Below are 16,799 nucleotides of genomic sequence, written 5' to 3' on the forward strand. Positions count from 1 at the left end.
AAGGCACACACTTCAGCTCTTTAGGGAGCTTAGCACGTGTGTGGCGTGCTGTTCCCCAGGGACAGTCCCTCTGTTAGTGACCCTGGGAGCCGGGGACACCACTGCCCGTCCTGGAATCCTGCCCGAGTTCCCTGCAAGCGCCTTTCCGACCGGGAAGAATCTCTTCTCACTTCTCTGGGCCTGGACTTTCCTGCCCGGAGGCTCTCGCCGCTGGGCCTTAGCCTGACTCCTCACAGGGGCCCCTCCCCTTTGGATGTTTTTTTTATTTCTTTATTTTTTTCCGTCTTCCTACCTTGATAGAAGCGTGAACTCTTCTCACTGTAGCATTCCAGCTGTTCTCTCTTTAAATCTCAGGCCGAATTCGTAGGTTTTCAAGATGATTTGAAAGTTATCTAGGTAACTTGGTGGGGACAGGTGACTTGGGGACCCTACTCTTCCACCATCTTGCCCTGCCTCCCCTCAATTTCATTCTTAAGTGGTATATAGTTTTCAGAGTATAAATCTTTTACCTCTTTGGTTACATGTATTCTTTTTTTGTATATTAATTATTGGAGTTCAATTTGCCAACATATAGTGTAACACCAGTGCTCATCCCATAGAGTGCCCCTCTCAGTGCTTGTCACCCAGTCACCCCATGACCCTGCCCACCTGCCCTTCCAATACCCCTTGTTTGTTTCCCAGAGTTAGGAGTCTCTCATGTTTTGTCACCCTAATTTTTCCCACTCATTTTTCCTCCTTTCCCTTATAATCCCTTTCACTATTTCTTATATTCCGCATATGACGGAAACCACATAATGATTGTCCTTCTCCGATTGATTTACTTCACTCAGCATAACATCTTCCAGTTCCATCCACATCTAAGCAAATGGTGGGCATTTGTCATTTCTAATGGCTGAGTAATATTTTATTGTATATATAGACCACATCTTCTTTATCCATTCATCTGTCAATGGACATTGAGACTCCTTACACACTTTGGCTATTGTGGACACTGCTACTATAAACATTGGGGTGCAGGTGTCCCGGCATTTCACTGCATCTATATATTTGGGATAAATCCCCAGTAGTACAATTGCTGAGTTGTAGAGTAGCTCTACTTTGAACTCTTTAAGGAACCTCCACAGTTTCAGAGTGGCTGTACCAGTTCACATTCTGAAAGCCTTTCCCTTAAGATCAGGAACACAACAGGGATGTCCACTCTCACCACTGGAATTCAACATAGTACTAGAATTCCTAGCTTCAGCAATCAGGCAACAAAAGAAATAAAAGGCATTCACATTGGCAGAGAAGAAGTCAAACTCTCCCTCTTTCCAGATGACATAGAAACCCAAAAGACTCCACTTCAAGATTGCTAGAACTTATACAGCAATTCGGCAGTGTGGCAGGATACAAAATCAATGCCCAGAAATCAATGGCATTTCTATACACTAACAATGAGACTGAAGAAAGAGAAATTAAGGAGTCAATCACATTTACAATTGCACCCAAAAGCATAAGATAGCTAGGAATAAACCTAACCAAAGAGGTAAAGGATATCTACCCTAAAAACTACAGAACACTTCTGAAAGAAATTGAGGAAGACACAAAGAGATGGAAAAATATTCCATGCTCATGGATTGGAAGAATCAATATTGTTAAAATGTCAATGCTACCCAGGAAAATTTACATGTTCAATGCAATCCCTATCAAAATATCATGGACTTTCTTTTTTAAGATTTTATTTATTTATTCATGAGAGAGAGAGAGAGGCAGAGACACAGGCTGAGGGAGAAGCAGGCTCCATGCAGGGAGCCCAATGCAGACTTTGATCCCAAGATGCAAGGATCACACCTCGAGCCAAAGGCAGACACTCAACTGTTAAGCCAGTCAGGCATCCAATACCACAGACTTTCTTCACAGAGTTGGAACAAATCATCTTAAGATTTGTGTGGAATCAGAAAAGACCTCGAATAGCCAGGGGAATATTGAAGAAGAAAACTAATGCCAGGGGCATCACAATGCTGGATTTCAAGGTGTATTACAAAGCTGTGATCATCAAGACAGTGTGGTCCTGGCACAAAAACAGACACATAGATCAATGGAACAGAATAGAGAACTCAGAAATGGGCCCTCAAGTCTATGGTCAACTTGTCTTTAACAAAGCAGAAAAGACTATCCACTGGAAAAAAAGACAGTCTCTTCAATAAATGGTGCTGGGAAAATTGGACAGCCACATGCAGAAGAAGGATACTAGACCACTCTCTTACACCATATACAAAGATAAACTCAAAATGGATGAAAGATCTAAATGTGAGACAAGAATCCATCAAAATCCTAGAGGAGAACAAGGGCAACACCCTTTTTGATCTTGGCCACAGCAACTTCTAGCAAGATACATCTATGAAGGCAAGGGAAACAAAATCAAAAATGAACTATTGGGATTTGATCAAGGTAAAAGACTTCTGTACAGCAAAGAAACAGTCAACAAAACTAAAAGACAACCTACAGAATGGGAGAAGATATTTGCAAATGACATATCAGATAAAAGGCTAGTATCCAAGATCTATAAAGAACTTCTTAAACTCAACACCCAAGACAAACAATCCAATCATGAAATGGGCAAAAGACATGAACAGAAATTTCACCAAAGAAGGCATACGCATGGCCAAGAAGCACATGAGAAAATGCTCTGCATCACTTGCCATCAGGGAAATACAAATCAAAACCACAATGAGATACCACCTCACACCAGTGAGAATGGGGAAAATTAACAAGGCAAGAAATAACAAATATTGGAGTGGATGTGGAGAAAGGGGAATGCTCTTGCACTGTTGGTGGGAATCTCCTCTCTCCTTCATGATTTTACTTATTTGGATCCTTTATCTTTTATTTTTGATAAGCCTGGCTAGGGATTTACCCATTTTTGTTAATTCTTTCAAAGAACCAACTCCTGGTTTCATTGATCTGTTCTCTCTTATTTTTAATTTCTGTATCATTGATTTCTGCTCTAATCTTTATTATTTCCCTTCTCTGGCTGGACTTAGGCTCTATTTGCTATTCTTTTTCCAGCACACCTAGGTGTAAGGTTAGGTTGTTATTTGAAACTTTTCTTGCCTCTTGCGGAAGGCCTGTATTGCTATCTACTTCCCTCTTAAGACTGCCTTTGTTACATCCCAAAGATTTTGGACTGTTTGCTTTTATTTTCATTTACTTCCATACATTTTTTAATTCTTCTTAATTTCCTGGTTAACCCATTCATTCTTTAGTTGAATGTTCTTTAATCTCCATGTATTTTGGTCTTTTCCAATTTTTTTCTTGTGATTGACTTGATGTTTCATAGCATTGTGGTCTGAAAATATGCATGGTATGATTTCAATCTTTCTGTACCAGTGGAGGCCTGATTTGTGACCCAGTCTGTGATCTATTCTGGATAATTTTCCCTGTGCACTTGAAAAGAATAATTCTACTGTCTTAGGATGAAAAGCTCTGAATATATCTGTTAAGTCCATCTGGTCTAGTGTGTCATTCAGAGCCCTTGTTTCCTTGTTTATTTTCTGCTTAGATTATACATCCCTTGCTGTGAGTGGGGTGTCAAAGTCCCCTAATATTATTGCATTACTATCAATGAATTTCTTTAAGTTTATTATTAATTGATTCATATATTTGGCTGATCCCAAGTTAGGGCCATACATATTTACAATTGTTAGATCTTCTTCTCAGATAGTAATTCCAGCTTTCTTTTGATGTCCATTAGATGGACATTAAATGGTTCTCCACCTGTCACTTTCAATGTGGAGGTGTCTTTGGGTCTAAAATGAATCTCTTGTAAGCAGCAGATTGATGGGTCCTTTTTTTACTCATTCTGATGCCCTTTGTCTTTTTATTAGAGCATCTAGGCCTTTTATATTCAGAGTAATTATTGAAAAATATGAATTTACTGTTATTGCATTACCTATAAAGTCACTGTTCCTGTAGATTGTCTGTGTTCCTTTTTAGTCTGTTTTTCTTTTGTTCTCTTTTTCCCAAAGTGTCCCCTTTAATGTTTCGTGCAAAGATAGTTTAACATTCACAAACTCCTATAGTTTCTGCTTGTCTTGGAAACTCTTTATCTCTCCTTGTATTTTGAATGACAGCTTTGCTGGATAAAGTATTCTTGGCCGTGTATTGTTCCCATTTAGCACTTTGAATACTTCCATCCACTCCTTTATGGCCTGCCAGGTCTCAGTGGACATGTCAGCTGCTAACTTTATGTGTCTATTCTTGTAAGTTAAGGACCTTTTGTCCCTAGTGGCTTTCTGAATTCCCTATCTTTGTGTTTTGCAAGTTTTACTATAATATATTATGGTGTTGACCTGTTTTTGTTGATTTTGAGGGGAGTTCTTTATGCATCTTGGACTTGAATGCCTATTTTCTTACTCATATTAGGGAAATCCTCAGCTATAATTTGTTCAAATATACGTTCGGCCCCTTTTTTTTCCTCTTCTTCTAGGACTTCTATGATACAAGTTTTTTGTTTGTTTATGGAATTGCTGAGTTCCCTAAGTCTACCTTCATGATATCATAGTTTCCTTTCCCTCTTCTCAGCTTTATTATTTTCCATAATTTTATCTTCTATATCACCTATTCTCTGCTTCTTCAGTCCTCGTGATTATATCCAGTTGTTTTTGCATCTCAGTTATAGCATTTTTTAATTTCAGCCTATTCTTAGGTCCTTTATCTCTGTAGCAGGGGTTTCCAGAGAAACCAGAGAAATCCCTGGTGTCTTCTGTGCTCTTTTTTCAAGCCCATCTAATATTCTTATGGCTGCTATTCTAAATTCTTATTCAGATATATTGCTTCTATCTGTTTTGAGCAAGTTCCCTGCCTCTGATTTCTTCTTTAACTTTCTTTTGAGGAGAGTTCCTCCATCTTGTCATTTTGGCTAAGTTTCTGTCTTTTGCATATTATGGAGGCTTGTTATATTTTCTGCACCAGAGAGTAATGCTATATTAAAAAGGGGTCATATACTTTCCAGGGCCTGGCACTTTAGCAAATGCTTTTGGTATATACTCTTTGCACTTTGCTGTTGCATTTTGGGTCTTCTTTCCCATGAGTTGTCCTCTGCAGAGTTCCTCCTTGCTTGCAGTGGGGACTGTTTGGGCCTTTAACTAGGTATGCTTTGATTTGTTAAAATAAGCCTAAGAAAAAAGAAATAAAGAAAAGAAAAAGTCTGATAAAAAAAAGATAGAGAAAAGGAAAAGGTAAGAAAAAAAACCCAAAGACTATAAGTCTGATTTCAAAGAAAAAAAAAGTAAAAACAAAAGCCTTATTGGAAGGAAAATGGAAAAAGGAATGAAACAAACAAATAATTATAAGCCTGAATCTAAAGGGAAAAAAAAGAAGGAAAAGAAAACAAACATCTGATGGTATTTCCAACAGAACTGAACATGATGCTTTGAAGCACTGTATGATCAGTAGGCTTGGCGCAAGTGGGGTGCTGTCTGTGCTGCTGTTTGAGGGAGAGGCCCATTGTACTGGCTCAGTCAGTGCTGACCAGTGAATATGCACTTGCCAAGCACGGGGCATGAGGACAGGTTTTGAAGTAAGCACCTCCTACCTCCATTGGGGCCCACTGCATTGTTTTTTGAAGTCTGACCCTATTGGTGGTGAGGGGAATATGGGGTCACCCCACTCTGTTGTCATTAGACAGGGTATCTCATATCCCCTGCTGTTCAGGAAGCCCTCACAGAAAACCGAAGACCATCAGCCTCCTATATTTTATCTTTGGCACATGGCGGGGATTCAAAACTTCACATCTCCTCTGCATAGATCCAATGCCTCCACTGAAGAAGAGCTCCCTACCAGGCTGTATCTAACTCCCTCAGTGCCAGAAAAGCAGTCACATTCCTGCACAGTGTGTGAAATCTGTGAGTAGCAGCTGAGAAACCATCACCAGGTTATCTACCTTGTGTATACATCTCATCACCTGTGGGAGACAGGCTATCTAACACCTGAAGGATCCTTTGTCTCAAGAGAAGCGATATAGCCTCTTTCACGTGAATTGCAGAAGGGGACCAAGCCCAGTGAGACTCAGGAGATCCCGACAACAGTTGAGGCCTCTACAGCTGGTGCCTTCCCTTTCCCCAAGAGGATATGAAAAAGATCGAAAAGGGGACTCCCATAAGCTCAGAGTATGAGATGCACAACTGAAAAACACTGTGACACAAAGAAAACTTGGCTCCAAAAGTTGAGAGTCCACGAAGATTACTTAATTTTTTATAGGTAAATTCTATTTATTTATTTGACAGAGAGTAAAAGAAGAAAGAACAAGGGACAGAGGGAGAGGAGGGCACTAGCAGACTCCCCATTAAGCAATAACTGAGGGATCCTGATGCGGACCTCAGGCCCAGCCCCCAGAGACTTGACCTGAGCGAAAGTCAGACTCTGAAAAAACTGAGCCAAACACGTGCCACAGGGACTTTTCCTCTTGTGTGGACCCACACTGGACACTCTCAACCCCCCTCTCGTCTCCCTTTTCTCTACCCACAGAAACGGCCCCCTTCCCCTCCGTGGCACAACAGTTTTCCTCTCCCCCAATTCACTTAAACACACCTCATACCTGCAGGGCCATGACCCCAACCACACAGATCCTTCTTCCAACCTTCCTATCAATTTCCTGGGTGTTCCAAGTGACCTGACCTCAATAGAGCTGTGTTGGAGGGATCAGGAAAGCCCATGGCCCCCTCCTTCTCTGCCACTTAACTCCTCCCTCCTAATCCTTGAAGGAATCCTTAAAGTACATCCTAAGGTTCCCATGATAGAAGTGAGGAAACTGGGACAGAGATCGGTAATGTCAGAGTTTGGTTTTTCCCAGAAGCTACTCTGAAGAACAGCGCTCAGGCATGTAGTTTCCTGCGGGAGGGAGGGCAGATCCCACTGGTTGGAAGGTGGGCAAGTGATACAGGATGGAGGCCAGCGTCACAGTTTTCAACTGGCTCGATCCTGAGAAAAATACCAGAAAAAATAGAAACAGCCATGTCAGGATTCTCCTATTTCAGGAGCAAGGACGGCCCTGCAGTCACATAAACCAACTCTCCAGAAGCATCGGCTGAGCGTTTCTGTCAGTGCGGCACACACCCAGGCAACATGACATCCTGCTGTTGCATGACAACAGCCAGCCCCGAGACATACAGATGCAGATCTGCTGCTGCGTAGAGATTGCCCTGAACACAGGAAGATCTGAGATCTATGGCTGGCATGTGTAAGGCATCATCTACAGTCTACGATTTTCTCCACTCAGACCCCACATTTCCTCCTTCACGATGGCAGGCAGGCACAATTTGTGTAAAGGAAGACAGAGGAGAGAGAAGAGGGAAAAGAGGAGGAGAAGGGATGGCACGGGGGGAGGGAGGAAGAGGAAACAGTAACTGTGGAGTCAGTGCCATTAAATATCTCACTCTGCTGGTTAGCAAGGTGAGGACTGGGGTCACCGACTCATCCCAAACTGCCCCGCTTATACCTCTGAAAGGCCCACGGCCTGGGAAAACACTCATTTCTGCGTAAGTCAGAGCAGGACTGCTGGTCACTCAGGAAGTATGTTCATGGATGCTTGTTTAGTCCTGTTTCTATCCACCTGCTCGATTCGGCCTTGACATATGGAAGACATGATGCCAGATGTCCTCCACCCAAGTGTCTTTGATTGCACTGCCCTATGCAAATGGGGTAGGGTGCTCCAAGAGACAGATGCCTGCGGGCGTCTGGAATGAGGCGCTTTGGGGAAACAGACTCGGGCTCCAGCGTGATTGCAATTCATCACTATGAACATATCAACATCAAGCTCCCTTCACCTCAGGGATCCTCCCAGTCTGCATGCAACCAAAGTACCAATGCTGGGCAAGAGGCACGAAACTGACTCACCAGCCACTTCCCAGGAGCTGCATCACGTGATCCCATGGCCCCGGAAGCAAGAACCAGGCTGCTAATGTGACCACCTTGCTTCCCTCTCACAATGTTCCTATGAGTTACCCTCAATTAAGAAACACGTTAAGCACCTATTCCGTAGGGATTCCTAACACTTAGGGAACTTCCTCTTCTACCAGGCGCCAGTGACTATGGAAAACGGTATAAACAAGGGAAGTCCTGCCCATTGGTCCATACGTTGGGGGTGCGGGGATCCAGTGTATAAAAAGCCCCAGAATGCAAGGAGGCATCAGTCAGAATCTGAGAACGTCACCTCAGAACAGAAGCCCACGCCTCCACCTACCACACCATGAGTGAATCGTGCTGCTCCCCGTGCTGCCAGCCCACGTGCTGCAGGACCACCTGCTGCCAGCCCAGCTGCTGTGAGTCCAGCTGCTGCGAGCCTTGCTGCTGCCGCCCAACGTGCTGTCAGACCACCTGCTGCAGGACCACGTGCTGCAAGCCCGCATGCTGTGTGTCCAGCTGCTGCCAGCCCAGCTGCTGTGGGTCCAGTGGCTGCGGGTCCAGCTGCTGCCAGCCTTGCTGCTGCCGCCCAACGTGCTGTCAGACCACCTGCTGTAGGACCACCTGCTGCAAGCCCACATGCTGTGTGTCCAGCTGCTGCCAGCCCAGCTGCTGTGGGTCCAGAGGCTGCGGGTCCAGCTGCTGCCAGCCTTGCTGCTGCCGCCCAACGTGCTGTCAGACCACCTGCTGTAGGACCACGTGCTGCAAGCCCACATGCTGTGTGTCCAGCTGCTGCCAGCCCAGCTGCTGTGGGTCCAGTGGCTGCGGGTCCAGCTGCTGCCAGCCTTGCTGCTGCCGCCCAACGTGCTGTCAGACCACCTGCTGTAGGACCACCTGCTGCAAGCCCACATGCTGTGTGTCCAGCTGCTGCCAGCCCAGCTGCTGTGGGTCCAGTGGCTGCGGGTCCAGCTGCTGCCAGCCTTGCTGCTGCCGCCCAACGTGCTGTCAGACCACCTGCTGTAGGACCACGTGCTGCAAGCCCACATGCTGTGTGTCCAGCTGCTGCCAGCCCAGCTGCTGTGGGTCCAGTGGCTGCGGGTCCAGCTGCTGCCAGCCTTGCTGCTGCCGCCCAACGTGCTGTCAGACCACCTGCTGTAGGACCACCTGCTGCAAGCCCACATGCTGTGTGTCCAGCTGCTGCCAGCCTTGCTGCCGCCCCAGTTGCTGCTGCACACCCTGCTCCCAGCCAGCTTGCTGCACCCCCGTAGTCTGCAGGAGAACCTGCTACCAGCCCACCTGCTGCTGCCTGCCCGGGTGCCTAGCCCAAAGCTGTGGATCCAGCTGCTGCCAGCCTTGCTGCTGCTGAGCAACTTGCTATAGCCTCAGCACTCCCCGGAATATATATCCTACGCCATTTTGCCAAAGTTCCTGTCTTACGAGAAGTTGCTCCCTCGGCTTTCCTGGGAACACATGCAGTGTAACTGCCCCTGCCATCTTTCTCAGCAATGCTTATGAGTCTATGGAGGGAATGCAATCTACTTCCATTTGATTGTATTCTAGTGTCTCTGGTTTACTGTAGCCATTGCTGAGCCACTCCATTTGGTCAACCCCAGATGCTGGCCAACATCCATTGGTTCACACTCTCAGTCTCCGAAAAGTGATCATCACCTTCACTTCTACAGCATATAAACACACCCTTATGAGTGCATAGTTAGCTCTCCGCGGTGATCAGTCCTGATCATCTTTTTAGATAGATGCATTATAGTTAGTAAGTCCTGCCAGTTTACTAAGCTCTTTGAAATGGCTTTGAACTTTCTTCCTTCCGTTCTTTCCTAATAAAATCTGTGTCATCCTGCATCCAATGTTTGTATGTTCGTGTCGTTTTTCGTGTATGTGTGTGTGTGTGTTATTACAGCACTTCCTTTATGAAGTCCTTCTTGAAGTTTTACTTTAAGTATATGTATACACAAAGGTAGATACGACGCCGAAAAGTAAATTGAAGCTTCAATGTATTTATTATCTCATTCAGTTATCACAATTGTCCCACAAATCAGGCAGAGCCCACATTATCATTCATTGTCGTTCTCACTTAGAGAGCAGGAAATGCTTGACCATAGAGCAGATAATTGACAGATGCAGGTCCTTTGATTTCAGGTCAAGGACATTATTAGTTACATCTTTCTAAAAATAGAAATAATCCTGGTGATAGGGCATAAGGGAGGCATGCATTCTGAGTTGTTCCAATAACAAAGGAAATAATTATATCTTTCCTATACAGAACCATTTCAGTCTACAAACCTCTTCCTAAACCTTCTTCTCAGCTTTATGACCAATATGCCTTTAAGAATTCTGGTTAATGAAAAGGGGGTTTGCAACTTCTCTGTCATGAGGTTCATTAGCACATATAGTGTTCCTGGCCCTATTCTTGCCGAGGGGAACCTGTTCTTCGTTGTCATGGATTAGCGTACTGGTATCATTGCATTTATCACTTTTTTTTTAAGAGCTATTTATTTATTTATTTGTTTATTTATTTATTTATTTATTTATTTATTTGAGAGAGAGCATGCGTGGGAAAGGCAAGGTGGAGGGAGAATCTCAAACAGACTCCCCCCAGGAGCATAGAGCCTGACCCAGGGCTCAGTCTCACAACCCTGAGATCATGATCTGAGCCAAACCCAAGAGTGGATGCTTCACTGACTCCGCCAGCCAAGTGCCCCTCATTTCATTCATCTTAAAGAAATTGGTACGAAGAATCACCCTTGCAAGCACACAAGCTCAGGCCACAATGCCAAGGCTCTCAAACGTTGAGGCAATTTGATCTCCAGACCTGGACATTGTGCAGAGAAGAGAAGTTTGTAGAGTCCTGATAGTTGAGGTACCCATGCAGTTGGCATAGCCTGCTTTGATCCAATCACAGTCTTTAGGCGGTAAACAAGAAGAGAACGATTTCCTGTGTTCTTTTCTTTTAAGATTTTCTTTCTTTGTTCGTGAGAGACACCGGGAGAGAGGCTGAGACATAGGCAGAGGGAGAACAGGCTCCCTGTTGGGGGGTCGATGTGGGACTCCATTCCAGGACCCCAGGATCACCACCTGAGCTGAAGGCAGATGCTCAACCACTGAGCCACCAGGCTTCCCCAACTTCCTGTGTTCTGTGAGATAAAGACACATAGGCTAGAGGAAATTCACATCCGAATTTTCAAGAAAAGGAGGATAAAGGAGAAGGAAAACAAAAACGGAGCAGAAAGGATGCACTCTTCCAAGTCAAGACGGATGTTAGTTAGGTTACCTCCCCAGAGGAGGAAACCTGGATCTTTGGGTGAAAAGCTGAATAATAAAGACAACTGCCAAGGCACCCAGCAGGACAAGGATTAGGAAGGCTCTGGGCAGAAAATAAGAGGTTTTGATCATGGCCACCTTCTCAAGAGATATAAAAATGCTTTGGAATAGTTAACACACTACATGTGACAGAGAGGATCATCTTCCTAGAGGACGTATCTGGAATTCTCTGCCAGAGTACTTACGTTTACAAGGCAGAGAACGTATGGGAAGAATTCCTGACGTGTCCTGAGGACCTGCCACACACTGGGCACTCAGAGAGATGCTTTACCCGCACAGTCTGTATTTGTCATACAGTCCTGGAAAGTGAGCATCACTACTTCCATATTGGAGCTGAGGAAACCAGTGTTGAGGAAAGTAACTTGTTCAAAATCGCATGTGCACTGAAACTCCATCTTGGTTTCAAAAACAGAGCTGTTTGGTGGGCTACACATGAAATGATGAACACAGAAATCAGTGCAACAAAACCGAGAGTCCACAAATAGACACACGATTATTAGGCATTGAATTTTGCAGAAAGGTGCCAAGTGTATAGGCAGAGAAAGTGTAGTCTTTTAAACAGATGGTGTTGGAACAATTAAACAGACATGTCCCCCCATTCGTCAAAATAAAGTTCAACCCATACCTCATATCATATACAACGTCCGACTCAAATAGATTATAGCCCCAAATGTAAAGCCTAAACCTACAAAACTTCCAGACAGAAATCTACAGAAAGGTTCTATAGAGCTTCTAGCTTCCAGCCCCACCCATTATGGGGCCTACTTCTGTTTGTGCCAACTTCGGAGGATGCTGCTGGCTTGCACTATCCGTTTTCTGTACTAGTCTCCTTCAATCCTTGTGCAACTCTTCATCTCCAATTTTATGTTCAGTCATTAGTTTCTCTATCTTAGAAGACGGTACATCTTGGTTTTGAGATTTGGAATTGTTAAGAACACTGTTCGAATTCCTCTTCTGCTACTCACTAGCTACATGTGTTGGGCAACACATAAGCTGTATCTACGTTCCCTCATGAAACTTTCTCCTACATTTTGTGTCATCCATCTATTTTTTTTAGAGAGAGAGAGAGAGAGACAGAGAGAGACAGACAGAGAGAGAGAGAGAGAGAGAGGGAAAGCGCGCATTGCAGGGGTGTGGGACAGAGAAAGAAGGAAGGGACGAGCGGTCTCCCACTGAGCTCCCACTGAGAGAGCCTGATGCGGGCCTCAGCCCCAGGACCCAGAGATCATGACCTGAGCCAAAGTCAGACTCTGAACAAACTGAGCCACACACGTGCCCCAGGGACTTTTCCTCTTGTGTGGACCCAGCACGGGACTCTCTCAATCCCTCTCTCTTGTCTCCCTTTTCTCTCCCCGCAGAAACGGCCCCCCTCCCCTCCATGGCACAACACTTTTCCTCTCCCCCAATTCACTTAAACACCCCTCATACCTGCAGGGCCATGTCCCCCAACCACACAGATCCTTCTTCCAACCTTCCTATCAATTTCCTGGGTGTTCCAAGTGAGCTGACCTCAATAGAGCTGTGTTGGAGGGATCAGGAAAGCCCATGGCCCCTCCTTCTCTGCCACTTAACTCCTCCCTCCTAATCCTTGAAGGAATCCTTAAAGTACATCCTAAGGTTCCCATGGTAGAAGTGAGGAAACTGGGACAGAGATCGGTAATGTCAGAGTTTGGTTTTTCCCAGAAGCTACACTGAAGAACAGCATTCAGGCATGTTGTTTCCTGCGGGAGGGAGGGCAGATCCCACTGGTTGGAAGGTGGGCAAGTGATACAGGATGGAGGCCAGCGTCACAGTTTTCAACTGGCTCGATCCTGAGAAAAATACCAGAAAAAATAGAAACAGCCATGTCAGGATTCTCCTATTTCAGGAGCAAGGACGGCCCTGCAGTCACATAAACCAACTCTCCAGAAGCATCGGCTGAGCGTTTCTGTCAGTGCGGCACACACCCAGGCAACATGACATCCTGCTGTTGCATGACAACAGCCAGCCCCGAGACATACAGATGCAGATCTGCTGCTGCGTAGAGATTGCCCTGAACACAGGAAGATCTGAGATCTATGGCTGGCATGTGTAAGGCATCATCTACAGTCTACGATTTTCTCCACTCAGACCCCACATTTCCTCCTTCACGATGGCAGGCAGGCACAATTTGTGTAAAGGAAGACAGAGGAGAGAGAAGAGGGAAAAGAGGAGGAGAAGGGATGGCACGGGGGGAGGGAGGAAGAGGAAACAGTAACTGTGGAGTCAGTGCCATTAAATATCTCACTCTGCTGGTTAGCAAGGTGAGGACTGGGGTCACCGACTCAACCCAAACTGCCCCGCTTATACCACTGAAAGGCCCACGGCCTGGGAAAACACTCATTTCTGGGTAAATCAGAGCAGGACTGCTGGTCACTCAGGAAGTATGTTCATGGATGCTTGTTTAGTCCTGTTTCTATCCACCTGCTCGATTCGGCCTTGACATATGGAAGACATGATGCCAGATGTCCTCCACCCAAGTGTCTTTGATTGCACTGCCCTATGCAAATGGGGTAGGGTGCTCCAAGAGACAGATGCCTGCGGGCGTCTGGAATGAGGCGCTTTGGGGAAACAGACTCGGGCTCCAGCGTGATTGCAATTCATCACTATGAACATATCAACATCAAGCTCCCTTCACCTCAGGGATCCTCCCAGTCTGCATGCAACCAAAGTACCAATGCTGGGCAAGGAGCACGAAACTGACCCACCAGCCACTTCCCAGGAGCTGCATCACGTGATCCCATGGCCCCGGAAGCAAGAACCAGGCTGCTAATGTGACCACGTTGCTTCCCTCTCACAATGTTCCTATGAGTTACCCTCAATTAAGAAACACGTTAAGCACCTATTCCGTAGGGATTCCTAACACTTAGGGAACTTCCTCTTCTACCAGGCGCCAGTGACTATGGAAAACGGTATAAACAAGGGAAGTCCTGCCCATTGGTCCATACGTTGGGGGTGCGGGGGTCCAGTGTATAAAAAGCCCCAGAATGCAAGGAGGCATCAGTCAGAATCTGAGAACGTCACCTCAGAACAGAAGCCCACGCCTCCACCTACCACACCATGAGTGAATCGTGCTGCTCCCCGTGCTGCCAGACCACGTGCTGCAGGACCACCTGCTGCCAGCCCAGCTGCTGTGGATCCAGCTGCTGCGAGCCTTGCTGCTGCCGCCCAACGTGCTGTCAGACCACCTGCTGCAGGACCACGTGCTGCAAGCCCGCATGCTGTGTGTCCAGCTGCTGCCAGCCCAGCTGCTGTGGGTCCAGTGGCTGCGGGTCCAGCTGCTGCCAGCCTTGCTGCTGCCGCCCAACGTGCTGTCAGACCACCTGCTGTAGGACCACGTGCTGCAAGCCCACATGCTGTGTGTCCAGCTGCTGCCAGCCCAGCTGCTGTGGGTCCAGTGGCTGCGGGTCCAGCTGCTGCCAGCCTTGCTGCTGCCGCCCAACGTGCTGTCAGACCACCTGCTGTAGGACCACGTGCTGCAAGCCCACATGCTGTGTGTCCAGCTGCTGCCAGCCCAGCTGCTGTGGGTCCAGTGGCTGCGGGTCCAGCTGCTGCCAGCCTTGCTGCTGCCGCCCAACGTGCTGTCAGACCACCTGCTGTAGGACCACGTGCTGCAAGCCCACATGCTGTGTGTCCAGCTGCTGCCAGCCCAGCTGCTGTGGGTCCAGTGGCTGCGGGTCCAGCTGCTGCCAGCCTTGCTGCTGCCGCCCAACGTGCTGTCAGACCACCTGCTGTAGGACCACCTGCTGCAAGCCCACATGCTGTGTGTCCAGCTGCTGCCAGCCTTGCTGCCGCCCCAGTTGCTGCTGCACACCCTGCTCCCAGCCAGCTTGCTGCACCCCCGTAGTCTGCAGGAGAACCTGCTACCAGCCCACCTGCTGCTGCCTGCCCGGGTGCCTAGCCCAAGGCTGTGGATCCAGCTGCTGCCAGCCTTGCTGCTGCTGAGCAACTTGCTATAGCCTCAGCACTCCCCGGAATATATATCCTACGCCATTTTGCCAAAGTTCCTGTCTTACGAGAAGTTGCTCCCTCGGCTTTCCTGGGAACACATGCAGTGTAACTGCCCCTGCCATCTTTCTCAGCAATGCTTATGAGTCTATGGAGGGAATGCAATCTACTTCCATTTGATTGTATTCTAGTGTCTCTGGTTTACTGTAGCCATTGCTGAGCCACTCCATTTGGTCAACCCCAGATGCTGGCCAACATCCATTGGTTCACACTCTCAGTCTCCGAAAAGTGATCATCACCTTCACTTCTACAGCATATAAACACACCCTTATGAGTGCATAGTTAGCTCTCCGCGGTGATCAGTCCTGATCATCCTTTTAGATAGATGCATTATAGTTAGTAAGTCCTGCCAGTTTACTAAGCTCTTTGCAATGGCTTTGAACTTTCTTCCTTCCGTTCTTTCCTAATAAAATCTGTGTCATCCTGCATCCAATGTTTGTATGTTCGTGTCGTTTTTCGTGTATGTGTGTGTGTGTGTTATTATAGCACTTCCTTTATGAAGTCCTTCTTGAAGTTTTACTTTAAGTATATGTATACACAAAGGTAGATACGACGCCGAAAAGTAAATTGAAGCTTCAATGTATTTATTATCTCACTCAGTTATCACAATTGTCCCACAAATCAGGCAGAGCCCACATTATCATTCCATTTTCGTTCTCACTTAGAGAGCAGGAAATGCTTGACCATACAGCAAATAATTGACAGAAGCAGGTCCTTTGATTTCAGGTCAAGGACATTATTAGTTACATCTTTCTAAAAATAGAAATAATCCTGGTGATAGGGCATAAGGGAGGCATGCATTCTGAGTTGTTTCAATAACAAAGGAAATAATTATATCTTTCCTATACAGAACCATTTCAGTCTACAAACCTCTTCCTAAACCTTCTTCTCAGCTTTATGACCAATATGCCTTTAATCTGGTTAATGAAAAGGGGGTTTGCAACTTCTCTGACATGAGGTTCATTAGCACATATAGTGTTCCTGGCCCTATTCTTGCCGAGGGGAACCTGTTCTTTGTTGTCATGAATTGGCGTACTGGTATCATTGCATTTATCTCTCTTTTTTTTTAAGAGCTATTTATTTATTTGTTTTTGTTTGTTTGTTTTGAAGAACCCCACACACACACACACACAGACCCATGAGTGGGACCAGGCCTAACCCTGAGGCAGCCCATCCAGGCGCCTCCCATGAATTCAAGCAACAAAAACATTCTGTTTTTCCGAGATAAGAAAACTATCCCTCCCCCCTCGCCCTGACTGGAAAAGTCCCTGAACATGTTCGTGTTGACCTTCAAAGAAATCAATCACGTCATAATCCGAATGCTATGCTACTTCCGCGTTTTCTTTGCCTTTGAAAGATGCCTGTAATTGCTAATCTGGCCACTCTGCCACCTCTGAGGCGGAGAGTCCTTTTGCGCAAATGTCCAATAAACCCTCTTGCTTGTTGCATCTGCCTGTCTGGGGTCTGAGTCTCTGGGGCGTCGACCGGGACACGTTGGCACCCGTGAGCCAGGGTCCAACATTTGGGGGCTCGTCTGGGATCCGAGACGCCCCCAG

At 46.4% G+C, this 16,799-nt stretch overlaps 1 protein-coding gene across 1 annotated transcript; it reads left to right on the forward strand.

Moving 5' to 3' along the window:
• Nucleotides 1-8,227: 8,227 nt before the first annotated feature.
• On the forward strand, nucleotides 8,228-15,180 carry LOC121473992 (keratin-associated protein 10-6-like). The gene is made up of 4 exons (XM_041726824.1): nucleotides 8,228-8,964; nucleotides 9,040-9,089; nucleotides 9,132-9,234; nucleotides 14,394-15,180. The coding sequence occupies exons 1-4, from the start codon at nucleotides 8,228-8,230 to the stop codon at nucleotides 15,178-15,180; spliced, it is 1,677 nt and encodes a 558-aa protein (XP_041582758.1).
• Nucleotides 15,181-16,799: the final 1,619 nt, after the last annotated feature.

The sequence above is a fragment of the Vulpes lagopus genome, chromosome 12, assembly GCF_018345385.1.
Source record: "Vulpes lagopus strain Blue_001 chromosome 12, ASM1834538v1, whole genome shotgun sequence".
In the NCBI taxonomy this organism is placed as follows: Eukaryota; Metazoa; Chordata; class Mammalia; order Carnivora; family Canidae; genus Vulpes; species Vulpes lagopus.